At 27.4% G+C, this 13809-nt stretch overlaps 1 protein-coding gene across 13 annotated transcripts in view; it reads right to left on the bottom strand.

Annotated features, from left to right (window-relative positions):
• The window catches only part of LOC102581018 (protein TOPLESS-like), a 30780-nt gene extending 28582 nt beyond the window's left edge, over nucleotides 1-2198 (bottom strand). For 10 of the 13 annotated variants that reach the window (XR_001472733.1, XR_001472726.1, XR_001472727.1 and 7 more), the window contains exons 1-7: nucleotides 2052-2198; nucleotides 1330-1467; nucleotides 1013-1192; nucleotides 818-931; nucleotides 580-738; nucleotides 130-307; nucleotides 5-48 (exon numbers count right to left, since the gene is read on the bottom strand). Coding sequence is in view for 3 of the 13 variants with exons in the window: in XM_015306170.1 (XP_015161656.1) it covers nucleotides 5-48; nucleotides 130-307; nucleotides 580-738; nucleotides 818-931; nucleotides 1013-1192; nucleotides 1330-1409 (755 nt within the window). In the remaining 10 variants the exon portion in view is untranslated. Of the gene's footprint in view, nucleotides 1-4; nucleotides 49-129; nucleotides 308-579; nucleotides 739-817; nucleotides 932-1012; nucleotides 1193-1329; nucleotides 1468-1799; nucleotides 1932-2051 lie in introns of those variants that run through there. The other 3 variants (XM_015306170.1, XM_015306168.1, XM_015306169.1) reach the window with 3 other exon arrangements.
• Nucleotides 2199-13809: the final 11611 nt, after the last annotated feature.

Here is a 13809-nt window from a genome sequence, read left to right as displayed (position 1 = left end):
CCACCCAGCAAGTGGAGCTGCCACAGGTGCTGGCCCAGGTTGGAAAGGCTGAACAAAGTTTGTAACAGAATAAGAAATACTCTAAGTGGTTAAGCATAAGTAGCAAGTGAGCTGTACAAAAAAACCAACCCCGTGTGCACCAAGAGGAGGGAAGCTGCCTGGTTTGGGCACTGATCCAAGCAATGGATTGTTTGCAGGTGACGGAGCTCGAGCACCATTTGGTTGTCCACAAGAATGATCCACAAACAGTGTTTTGATATCTGGATTTGGCCTAGGATTTTTACATAGTTGGTGCTGCCAATTTAAGCTGCAGCACGCATTCATTGTCAGTTCCCAATTTACAATAACCTAGTATTGCTAGGTCACTTGAATAACGACAGGCAGGCTACATTGATGCTGACTAATGCTGTCATCATGAATTCTAAGATAAGTACATGAACCAATATCCATGAGCTGCTTACATTGCATAGCACTTCAAAGGTCCTAAAGGATCTATAGCTCAAAGTACAATATGCTCTGGCACTGTAGCTTAGACCACTATAGCTTTCAAAATGAATGCTGAAGTTTCAAGGGCATCACCTTTGGTTAATCAAAGTTCGTAACCTTGAGTTTTTGAGGTTGGGAAACTGCAACTTGTCACGAAACAGGGGATTTGCTTCTATAAGTTTTTTGAGCTCAACCAACATAATAGCTCGTGCAGATTTAGTATCTCCATACTTGGACAGCTGTTCATTCTCCCTACAAATTGATCAGACCGCTTAATTACACATTTAGAAAAGGGTTCTATCTTCATTGACAAATTATACAGCGGTAATACCTGAAATTCTCTAGTGTCAACAGCTGAGTTATCTCCTTGAAAAGCTCCTCATTGAAAGATGCAAAAACTTTAAGATCTTTTACAAGAATTTCAACACCCTTGGACCGGTCACGCCTATCACAAACTCAAATAAACCAATTCATCAATATGTAAATCTAAGAAAGCAACTATTCCTCCAAAAAGACATAATCTTACTTGTCCAATGCCTCAAGATACTTTTGCTTCCTTATTTCAAAGAAAATCTTCATGGAATATCGGTTATCATCCACTTTGGTAAAACCAGAGAGATACTTTTCAACTTCATCCCAATTACCATTATGCACTTCATCTTCAAAGTACTTCATATTAAAGAAAAAACCAGATTCTTGCTCAAGCCTATAGCAACAGATTAAAGAAAAAATGCCCTTTTAGCAATGTGTTACAGTGGCAAAACCACCACTCAAGAATGTAAAAAGTTAAACTGCTCATAATCTGCTAAAAATGAAAGCATTGAAACTGAAATAGGTACATACTTGTGAACTGTTTCTTTGAACTTCTCCTCATCTAGAAACTGTAAGATCAAGAATACAAGCTCTCTACTGAGAGATGACATTGCTACTACCTCGTCTTCAAGCCCAGAACTAGTATGTAAAAACAGTGTTTGTGCAGATCTGCAAAATTCCATAAATGAATTTATTTGAGTTTAACTAAAAACTTCAGAGCTATTAACAATAATAATAATAATAAACAAATAACTAATCCATATGATTAAATATGTTGTCAGCTCCCACTAACTTTATTTAATTATTAAATATCTAAGCATTTAATTATTGCGGACACAAGCCCCCAAACTCAAAGTACTGTTCAAAATTAAACTAATCCCCAAAATTTAACAAAAGGGAAAAAAAATTAAAAGAGATCCAAACAAATTTAAACCCAACCCAGAATCCGATTAATGACAAGTAATCTTCAATCTAACAAACAAAACTCCATTTTCACCCACCGACGCAGATGTCGTGAAAGTAGAACGACCCAAATACAAAAAGAAGTGATTTTTTTTCCTTTAGAAAGATAGGGGTTTTGTTTCGAGAGGATCAGAGACAGAAAAGCAGCTTTAAATCCATTGAAATCGAAGATGCAAAGGAAAAGGGGTCCAAATGAAAACCAAAAGCGAGGGAGAGAGAAAGTGGAGAAATTAAAGCGAAAAGCAAACACTGAGGAAAAAAAGTAAATATTCCATGAAGCATATACGTACACTGGTTTACAGAGGTTCACCGAACAGATAGATCCATGGAAGAAGATGGGAGGAGAAAAACGAAAACCCACATTAGATAATGCAAAATGGGACAAATTATCGACGAGCTCGAGGCACAAAATAGGTATATATCCTTCTCACTCACTCTCTCTCTAAATATAGAAGTCTATATATTGTGTGTTGCTATTTCCCTTTTATCGTATCGCCGAGAAAATGAAAAATACCTCTTGCGATACATTATTTCGAGGAAATTGTGATTTCTCTCAGATAAGTACAACTACTTATCATTGATAAGCACAACAACGATTCAATAAGTCAGTTTTGTGGGGCCCATATAGCCGGTTACAATTTCATTTTCTTAGACAGCTTGGAATCAACAGCCGACAGCTGTCGACTCTTCGGCTTGGATACTGACTTGTCACCGTGATGCTCGGATAGGGATAATTTCATAAATTTATTTTTTTGTAATACTATCTTTCTTTGTGATTTACGATATTATATCTATTTTACTTATTTTAATTTTTCTATAATCATTCTCTATGTTTTTTTTAAAATAAATATAAATCAATTATGACTTGATAAATTTGATCTTCTTTATCTTAATTTCTTCATATTAATGCAGATTATTAAAAATAAATCAACACAATTAAATTTATGGAAAGAATAATGGCCACGTGGCAAACTTTGAGCTCTTGATCTTACCTGGTTAATTGAATTAGGGAATCGGACGGGTAGAATTAGAGTAGCGAAACTTTTCAGTCTTTCAGATCCCCTTCTAGGAAACGATGAATTTTCTCAGATATGGCTCTTAATTTTTCAGGTCCAACTTGGGCTTAGATTTACTGAAATGCCATCCTACTCATTTTTAGTACCACGAGAAGAGAAGAGTGAAAAGGACAGCCCATTTATTCCTGATAAGCTTTTTGGAGAATTAATGACTTGAAAAATTCAGACGAAACGACTTTTTATTGGTCAGAGATAAATGAAGAGTAAAGAAAAAGGTGTAGGGTTTCCCAATTTATGTGCAAGTGGGAGAATCTAAAGGTTTATTAGTAGTGATGGATTTGAAATTTTTATTAAATAAATTTTAAAATATGAAAAATTAACATATGAGAGAATCAAATAGGGTAAAAAAAATTAGCAAATATGAAAATAGTGTAAACAAAATTAAAAAATTTCAAATTAATCTCTCGATCCTACCTAACTCTTTTAGTTCCCATATACGGTTCGTGACATTTATAAAGATCAACAAAAAAAACCGATAAATGCATTATCCAACAGCATAAAAATTTTGAATGGCCTTTACTTCACGCGCCTCATGGTGCTGCCGCGTTGGCATGTCAACTACCATAATAATAGTATTATATTTCACAATTTAATATCTTTTCAGTTTGAATTTATGTAATTTTTTTATTTTTGTCAAGTCAATATGATTAAAAAATAATATATACTTTAAATATTGCTCAGAAGATTAATAATTTGCATCTCAAAAAATGTCACAATTTTTTTTTTAAAATGCAATAAATTTGAAATCAATTTCTTTTTTTTAATGAAAAATTGCACTTGAACTAACGTTCGATTCAAAATAAGAAGCAGTGGTCCAATTTTAATAACACTTTCAAGGAATTAGAAGTGATTGGTTACATTGTTCTTGTCCTCTTTAAAAATATTATGTGTATTTGGTATGATTTCATTATTATGTTTTTTTATTATTATTTTCAAAAAAATGCTATCTTTAGATATATTTGTTTTGGTAATTTGAAAAAAAAAATGTTTTTTTACGCACAAGTGGACAAATGCATTGGTGACCCCATTCTTCAACAAACACTTCCACTCATTGGCTTAAATAAATTGTACTTTCTTCGATTTACTAATTTATTTGTGTGTTTTAATTTAACATGAAAATTGAGAAAACAAAAAGATATCCAAATCATATAATTTTGAATTAAAAATATATTGAAGGTATTAAAATATTTCTCGATCTTGTGCATTTAAATTGACATAAAAAAAGTTAAATTCAAAGAATTGTCAAAATGAAAAAGTATAATACATAAATATGTATTTTAATTTAGCATTAGTTGATATTTGTGCATTCAAATGTTTTTGTATGCATAAGTAAGCATCTAATCTATTATAAATTTGAATAAGCAGATACACGTACTCTACATGGTAAATTGCACGTGACTTCTTAGGTATGATGTGTGCATCTCACACATTTGTTATTTATGACGTGAGTGCTTATTTGTTTAGCTTTATAACAGTTTAAACATCTAATTATGCACATCAGGAATTGAAAGACATAAATATCAGTTAAAAGTAAGTAAAATAACCTATTTATGTATTATGTCGAAGAAAAAAGGATATTTTCTTTTAACCATAAAAAGATCAAAAAGTAAAATATATAAATTGGAAAAAAAATGAATACATATAGTAATGGGTCGTTTGATACAATGTATTCGAAAAAAAATAATGAATACATTCATTTTGTATAATATTAATCATGGTTGGCACATTTTTTTAGCTTATGGTATTAGTTATGCATTTTATTGTATATTACTAATGTCATGAATTTTCATATATAGTATTAATAATACAAAGAATTTTAACACATATATTATATTGATTAATAACACAACTATCCCTCAAATTGATCTCAAAATATTTTTTTTATTTTACAAATCTAAAAAACATGAATAATATTTTTATACATTCTACCGAATGGTCCATAATATTTTTGGGCATAACTTTCCTGGAAAAATGACTCTTTGCCACCATTTAATGGAATATTTGCCGACAAAGGAATTGGTGGATCAGAACTATGATGCATCGACACGTTATAAATGGCCCCATTTCAACTCCAGGCTTCTTCTTTTCTTTTTTACTTTTTATTATTCTCCAATTTTTCCTTTAAAGGTTTGTTCCACTTTTTAAAATAATATCAAAGAGTCTTTTGTTGTGATGGTATCCAATTTTTTTTAAAAAAACTTATTTCAAAATATTTATACATAATTTAAATAAATATTATAAAATATAAAGATGGAATAAAGTTGTGTTGAAAGTAAGAAGGACACGAGTACTATAAAATATTACTAGTAAAATTTTATTTTTCTACAGGAAAAGTCATTCTTCTCTTTTTACAAAATTTATTTTACTAAAAATTGACAATCAAATATGAAAAAATTAAAAATATCTTCCCCCACGTGATTAATAGGAACAAGGAGAGACCCACTTGTTAATGAGTAGTAGTCAAGTTACTAAAATCTGTATTATTCTTCGATTTAAATTATGGTATTAGTTATGTTTGATTAAATTGACATGACCTGATTAAGAATTTCCTTTGTCATTTTCTTCTCTTTTTTCACTTTAAAATAAAATTTCTTGTCTTTATCATGATAGAGACAATTCAAACTTAAACCACATATTAACATTCATTAACCTAACAAATAATACTCGTATTTTTAAAGTAATATATTTTTGTTAATTAATTATTTTAATTTCATATTATCATGATCAAGTGTGAATAAATTTTATTTGACGTGACATCTCATATCATCATAAAAAATAAATGCTTTAGCTATCCATTTTCGACCATTTCAGACTCTGGGTGACAATGACTTTTTTTTATAATATAAGCTTTATATGTGTTTTTTTTTTTGTTTTTTTTTTAATCTAAATAAATACATAGATATTTAAAAGAAACCTTATCTTAATTCTTATCTACCCACCTTACTCTCCGTATTCTGTCTCTCAGTCTCTATTCTTCACACGCCTTACATTTTTGTTTATTATTTCCTAATATATTATATTATTTGTTGATAAATATAACATGTGTTGGGGTTGATATTGAAATTTCATGAGACTTTACAAGACGCGTTTAATTTGAGTTGTGACTCTACAAGATATGTTCAAGTCCAATTAGAATTTTTGGAAGTTACTCAACTCTAAACCCTAATTCATCCTATATATAAAGAATATTATTTTCCTTGAAAAGACATCTCGAATATCTCGATATATTCCACAAAAGTCATGAACTATTCATATAAAGGTCCAATCTAAATCATCTTACTTCGAGAAATACGTCACTAACGATCCTCAAATCATGGATAAATCTTATGAGAGAAGAATCTAAGAAAGAAACAGAATTGTACCTGCAATATTATCAATAAAATATTCATGAGTTTTCAGATTTTATTTGTGTGGTTAATTTATTTTCTACATGTTTAAAATTTGTTGCAACCAGTTAATTAGTAATATTCATGAGTTTTCGTTATCGCTTTATAATTGGCATTAAAAAAATAAGCTTATATATTGCAACCATCCAAACAAGGTGTTAGAGTGTCACAATCTTAAAAGTGGGTCGAAAATAATGTGTACTATTTAAAACAGGAAGTTAATGGAGAGATATTATTGGAACTTTATCTACTTCCCTTATTTTGGTCGTAAATGAATGTTCACTTTCTAATTCCAGCACGTTTACCAACACGTGGGAACAAAAATTGTGGTGCTAAAGTTAGATACACAAGCAATATGGGCTTCTAATGACTTTTACGCAAATTTTATAGTGTTAAAAGTTTTACATGTTTTTTTCTACTATTTTTAAAAAATAAAAATTGATGGAAATCAAATACGCCTCAAAACGTTTTGATATATCATATCTCAATTTCAGATACATCACTTGATGTCTCAATACATTACATACGTTTTGATACATCGCATAAAGTGATGTATATGATCGATCAATCGTGTAAAGTGATGTATCTAAAAATAGGAGAGAATATGGATATTTGTAATTTTTTAAATGATAGAAAAGTTTAGAAAATATGTGAAATAAGTCGTGTATTTTTTTCCTTAAAATTAACAGTTATTTTAATTTTAACTTTCTAAATATTTAAAATTAAAATTATGAGAAATTTTCATGAATAGCGGTATTTTGATGTCTAGTTTTTATATTTCAATAATTCATTTATATTTATATTGAATTAGAAGAACCGGAAGTAATGACTAATGAATGTTACCAACATTTGTTACTATTCTCTCCGTCCTTTTTTAGTTGTCATGTTACACTTTTCAAAGGTTAATTTGATTAATTTTCAAAGTTAAATTAGATAACAATAACTCGATATTTTAAACTAGATATTTAGATATTCAAAAATTATACGAAAAGCGTTATAAAATGCAATTTTTACATATTAATATGATTAAAAAAAAAACATCGTAACACATTACTAAAATTTTTATCGTTTGACTCTAAAAAAAGGTATCATGACAATTGAAATATAACGGAGAGACTAGCATTACTCCCTTTATCCAATAATACTTGTCCACTATTGAATCTAAACACTTTTTGAGAAATTATAAATAGAAGGATAATTTTATTGTATCAACTTTTGAATATAATAAATATAATGTTTTAAAAAATATAGAATAACCATAATTAATAATAAACAAATTATGAACTAAAATTATCTATTAATTTTATAAAATAAACTAATATTATTAGACAACGTAAAATAATAAACTGAGTAATAAACAAAATGATGGCTAGATCGATTGTTCTCAGTCATGGGAAAAGTTTGACTTCTAAACAGTTGATGAGTCATCAATCACGACATCACATGACTAATAAATTAAACAATTTTGAAACTAAGGTGTAAATTTACAACATTAAATCACCAATAAGAACTACTTCTTTCTGTCGTGTATTTTTAATTTTCATGATTATCTTTTTCAGAGTTAAATTATAAGAATTTTGATTAATATTTTATGATATTTTTTAATCATATTGATATATTAAAAGATACAATTTATAGAACATTTCGTATAGTTTTTAAATATTTAAATTTTTTGTTTAAAATATCAAATTAATATAATCTAATTTAACTTTTGAAAATTAATCAAATTAACTTTTGAAAAACGCAACACGACAATTATAAATGGCAAAGGAAATATTATTCACGTGGATAGTAATGGGATGGTTAAATTCTTCTATTCATAATGGAGATTTTGGTTTGAACATATGAGAATGATTTTTTTTATAGAGTTGGTCCTAAAAATGAATTACGTGAATTTAAATTCAATCACAACTAAATATTAACCCTATAAATATAGTTATTTTTGTAAGTTGCTTTTCATTCCGTTTTAGTTGTCATGATAAAGTTTGGCACAATCCTTAAAGAAAAAAATATTCTAATGAGGAGGGTTGTTTGATCAATATATTTTTTATTAATTCTTTAATCTTTTTCGATATATGTGCCTCTTAATTCTAAAATAAATAGTGCTAAGGATAAAGTCGAAAAAAAATAATAATTATCATAAAAAGCTCTCTTTGAACAACTAAAATGAAACATAGAAAATATCATATATTACAAAAAAAAAAAAAAAAAAAAAGCTTTAGCTACGATCCACATATAAAGATAAAATAAAAATTCAAACAACTTCATGTAACAACAAATAAACATAAAATTTTAGCTGAATTATGTGCTAGGAGTAGTATATTTCAAACTTAAGAATATGTACATCTTCAAGAAAAACTATAAGCTTTATATCTTAGTATATAATTTCTATTTCCCGCAAAACTATATTTTTGTTTAATATTATAGTCACCACATTTTTTTTGCATCAGACAAATTTGCATCTTTGACCATTAATTTTTTATAGCATTTTCCAACACTCACTTTAATTTTTTATAGTTCTTCTTCGTCCTTTTTAAGAAAGATCATGTTGGGTATTCACTTTAACTTTGTGAATACATGACAAAGGATTGTTTGTCCTAAATTTGTATCCAAACAACGAACGTAAGATATTAGTGATGAAATAAAAAAATCTTATAATTTTTTAGAAAACATTAAATTATTTCACTTAATATTTAAACTTGTGTTTATGGAAATCTTTTAATACCATTTATTATTATACTATGATCTTTTCTTATGTCTAGAGGCTCAACAATTTATATAGCAAAAGGAAATATTTTTTTTGTATCAATTAAGACAATATAATTTTTGATAAAAGATATTTAATTGAATTTCCTTAGTTTCTATTTAACTTTGTCACTACATCTTGTCTTCCTTGTGAGTTTTTATCACATAATCATGATCTGACCCAACTCACTAGTCACGTGATAAGCTGTCTGCTTTGCTTTAAATTTATGTGTTATAATTTGATGAGATGCTAAATTTTAAGAAAATAAAAAGGCTTTGTTGTTTTTAAAAAAATAAAATTGAATAGAGTATATTTTTGTGGATTTTTTGTCAAATAAATGAGATTTATTATGGATAATATTGATAACGATATGAAATATTTGTCAAATAAAAAATGTCATTTTTTAAGGACTAGTTAAAAACAAAGTATTCTTTTTTGTTCATTTTTACTTACTACTTACTTCCCTATTTATTTGTCAAACATTTCTAAATTTAATTTTTCTTTATACTTGTCATTTATGACAAATAAAGGAAGGACATTTTTTTTCCTATCATATCTTCAATTTATTAACATTGAGTTAATGTCAATGACTTTGGGACCCTATAAATTAATAAATATAAAATGATAACTCACTATACTAATCATTTTTTTTAATAGGCGTGTCAAGTCAAAATTTAACAAAGTAAAATGGATGGAGGGAGTAACTTTTAGTATTATTTTTTTACGGTACCCTTAATATTAATTAATTTCTCAGTCCATTTTTAATTGTCATGTTGAGCTTTTCAAAAAACAATTTGACTAATTTACAAAGTTAAATTAGATTACACTAATTTGATATTTTAAATAAAAAATAAAAAATATTAAAAAACTAGACGATTGTAACTTTTTACATATCAATATATATCATAAAATATTAGGCAAAGTTCTTATAATTTGATTTAAAAAAAAGAAAATCATAATATTTAAAGTAGACAAAGAAAATGCTTAGTATTTTGAATTCATTTTCTAAGATTAAGACTATGTACCAAAATTCAAAATCGACAAATAAGAGTGAGTACTACTACTTAATCAACTTTTTTATTTGAAATCCATATTTTTATATGGTTGCGAATTACAGTAGTACTGTCCTGCGCAAGGCTTCGTTGTCAATATTTGATTGGTTAATCAGATTTCGTGCAGATGTTACGTGAAGAGACGCGCCGTATAGGTGAAAGTGGGTCCAATTAATTGATTGAATGTTACGTTAAATATCGCTTTCTTTTTTCCAATTTTTTCTATTTCTATTTATTGAATATATCTCCATCACTACACGTTAAGTAGAGATAATGTCAGGAACAAAATATCCTAATCCATCTCGTATATCGTATCGTAACACTTATAATATCGGGATATTAAAGAGATATCGCGAGAAATTAAGTAGAGCCAGTCAATCTTAGATATGAATCGTAGGATTTTATTATAAGAAGTTGTCAGTGTCAGATAGTGCTGTTTTTTTTTTTTAAGAAAATAATAATAATAGAGTTAGTATAGAGGGGGACAGTGGAGCTTATGCTATTTATGTGACTTGTCATTTACTGCCTTTGCGGGTTATAGTTTTAATTTAATGCTCTGAAATAGTGTGGTCCATTTTTCTTAAGTAATTAATTAGCAACCAATTATAACGTCCCTATATAAGTCAACTTGAATAATACTCCATTCCGTCTTAATTTATGTAAAAATATTTTTTAAGAAAATTATTGTTCTGATATGGATTCATTATATTTATATTTGATTTGGGAGTATTTTGATTGAGTTAATAGTCCGTTAGAAATAATATTTTGATCTTTTAAAGATAAAAATAAAATTAAGCACATATTATCTTCTTTGATCTTACTTATAATGGTTTTTATTATGTACCATTTTGCAAAGTTTAGTGACAAATATAGATATATTTCTTTATTAAGAATGTTCTCATTTTATAAAGCTTTTGATATTAGTAGAATGAGGGGCATTATTTGAACTAATATTAACATAATAAGAGCATATTCTACCCAACTATTGATGAATGACAAAATTGATCATTTTATAAAGTTTGACAACATATTTTAACTTTTCCCTTTATTAATTAATATTGTCTGATTGTGCAAATTATAATGTTTTTTTATTTGAATACATAGGTCAATGAAATGGAATTTATCTCTTTAACTTTTATCTTCTTTTCTTTTCTTTTGCTTTAAATGTAAGACAATTGTGTTTTCTTACCTCTTTATAGTAATTACTCCTATGTTGTATTGAAATAGGTGATCATCTCATTTTAAAATATAGTAATTGAGTACTCTATGAAAGATTTATATTCGCTCCATTTTATTCATGTCCTCTTGTTTAATTAGGTACAATCTAAATAAAAAATGTGATTTTCAAAATCTATAGTTTTGAACCAATTATATTATTTGTATAGTTATAAATTATACAGTATTTTTAATCATGATGTTAAATATGATATACAGTACTAATATTTATTTTTCTATAAAATCTCATCATTACAAATAAGATGAAAAGTTTACTTTGAATTGATTAAACAATGAACTAGAGTAAGTCGAACTCTACTCCTTTGGACCAGATTATAAGAAAACTATTTTTATTTGTTAGTGTATATCAACTATCAAATCAAGATACGGATTTAAAATTTGAAGTTTATGAGTTTTTATAGTGATTTTAAATTAAAATACAGTAACAACTGCTTCACATGCCTTTTTTTTTTCTAACTAAACGCATAATATATATATATATATATATATATATAGGTTCCCCCTTGACCTAAACAAGGGTTACTTATTAAGACAAGTTAATGTATACCAAACAAGTACTCCCTCTGTTCTTAATTAGTTGTCCTTTTTGGCAAATAAAAAATAAACAAACTTTTTACTTATTATATCCTCAATAAATTAATTTTGAAAGGTGTAAATTTTGAAAATCTTAAATTTTAAATTCATCCACTTCATAATTAATAGGGGTAAAATGGTAAATTCACTATGTCAATTCGAAAGTGGACAAATAGAATACTTAATTAATTATATAAGTATGTCCTATAATTTAGTTTATTATCATACCCCACACCCCCAACCCCAACCCCATCGAGGTCCACCAAATAAGAGAAATAAATGTTTTTTTTTTTTAAATGACTTCTTTTTCAAATACATTATAGTCATGTTAAATGACCTGGCCGGCTGGCCTTTATGAATATTTGTATGAAACTATCCATGACCATTTCCTTTTCTCATGCTGTCCACAAATAGTGGATTATAAATAAATAAAATTGATTTATTCCTAATGTGGGACTTTTTGACGTGAATTTGGATTTAGTTGGACTCCAACATGAATATCGAATACTGAGTGGGAAACAAAACAAAAGAATTAAATTAAACTATTCTAATTAAATGAATTTTAATTTGTGGCAGTAGGTTATTACTAAAGTTGAGGGTCTTTCAAGAATACATCTCTCTATATTTACGAGATAGAAATAAGATCTACGTATATTCTGCTCCATTCAAAATTTTAACTATAAATTTCACTATGTATATTAATATTGTTGTTGTTGGCACATAGTTAATATTAGTTATATTAAGTTATCGATTAATATTTTTATATTATCTTATAAATAATTGCATATAATTATATATATTTTACATATTCTATTAAAAGATATGACTATATGTAGGCCACATATTAATATTTGGTTCTTGCTTTTGTCAACCTTATCTGATATATTTATTCAATTAAGAAAATTACAGACTCATATTTTAATCTGAAACTTTTTTTAAAAATAAAAAGTTCTCTATCTCCCTACTACTCATAAACAATGTCAGAAAACTAGAGTAAAACATACTTGTACAAATTCAAATGTTAAAATTTTGATTATTTGAAATAAACAACCGATTTAGCAACCATACTATCACAGTTTTTTGTAATTAAAATATATATAAAAAGGTATTAGAGGAAATCTCAATCAATGAAAAAAATGGATTTTGATAAGACCAATATTTATTTTTGTAAAATTAGGCACACTGAGTATTATTATTATTTTTAAAAAGGTGAGAAAGAGAAAAGACCAAGTGGAATAAAGAATTAACACACGTGTACATATATGTGACCTGCCCCAAAAAAAATTGGTTTTGAAAATATTTTATTTTAATTGGTGTCTTCTGTTTAAGATTAAGATTTTATTTTTAGATGGGCCCAAGAGTTACAACTAAGCCCGTTTGGCCCGTTCAAGGAACGTGTGAGCCACAATCAACGTGGACCACCCCCTTATCTTCTCTTTAATCAAAAGGTGCCACACAAATAATGAGCTTTTTTGTTTTTCGTTCCGTATAAGAATCTATTAAATTTAAATTCATGTTAAAAAGTTTTATGGCAGAGATAAAATGCTTCATAATAAAGAGATTTAAATTTCTCAGGACGTTAGTCCTCTAATGTTTTTTTCCAGGACAATATGTGACAATTTTCAATTGATGTCTTTTATATCATGTAAATTATTTTTTACATTATAATAATAATATATATATATAGTAGAGTAACAACATTAGAGGGTTGAAGTTGAGCCACGTATCTTAACGCCTAGTAATTCAAATATTTTATTTGATTGATTTTTCAATTTTATACCTGTCGTGTTAACATTAAAAAATTGTGAAAAATTAAAATAGATATTTAAAAAAAACAAACTAAAACGAAGTAATCTCAAGAGACAATAATATAATGTAAGTAGCACTCACTCACTACAACAAAACAAAAGAAGGATTTAGTGGCAATTATTTAGCAACAATAATAAAGGATTGGGGTGAATAGTAAGTGCTTTTTCATC

Source organism: Solanum tuberosum, unplaced genomic scaffold, assembly GCF_000226075.1.
Source record: "Solanum tuberosum cultivar DM 1-3 516 R44 unplaced genomic scaffold, SolTub_3.0 scf00026, whole genome shotgun sequence".
Taxonomy (NCBI): domain Eukaryota; kingdom Viridiplantae; phylum Streptophyta; class Magnoliopsida; order Solanales; family Solanaceae; genus Solanum; species Solanum tuberosum.
This window is presented reverse-complemented; position numbering and strand designations above follow the sequence as displayed.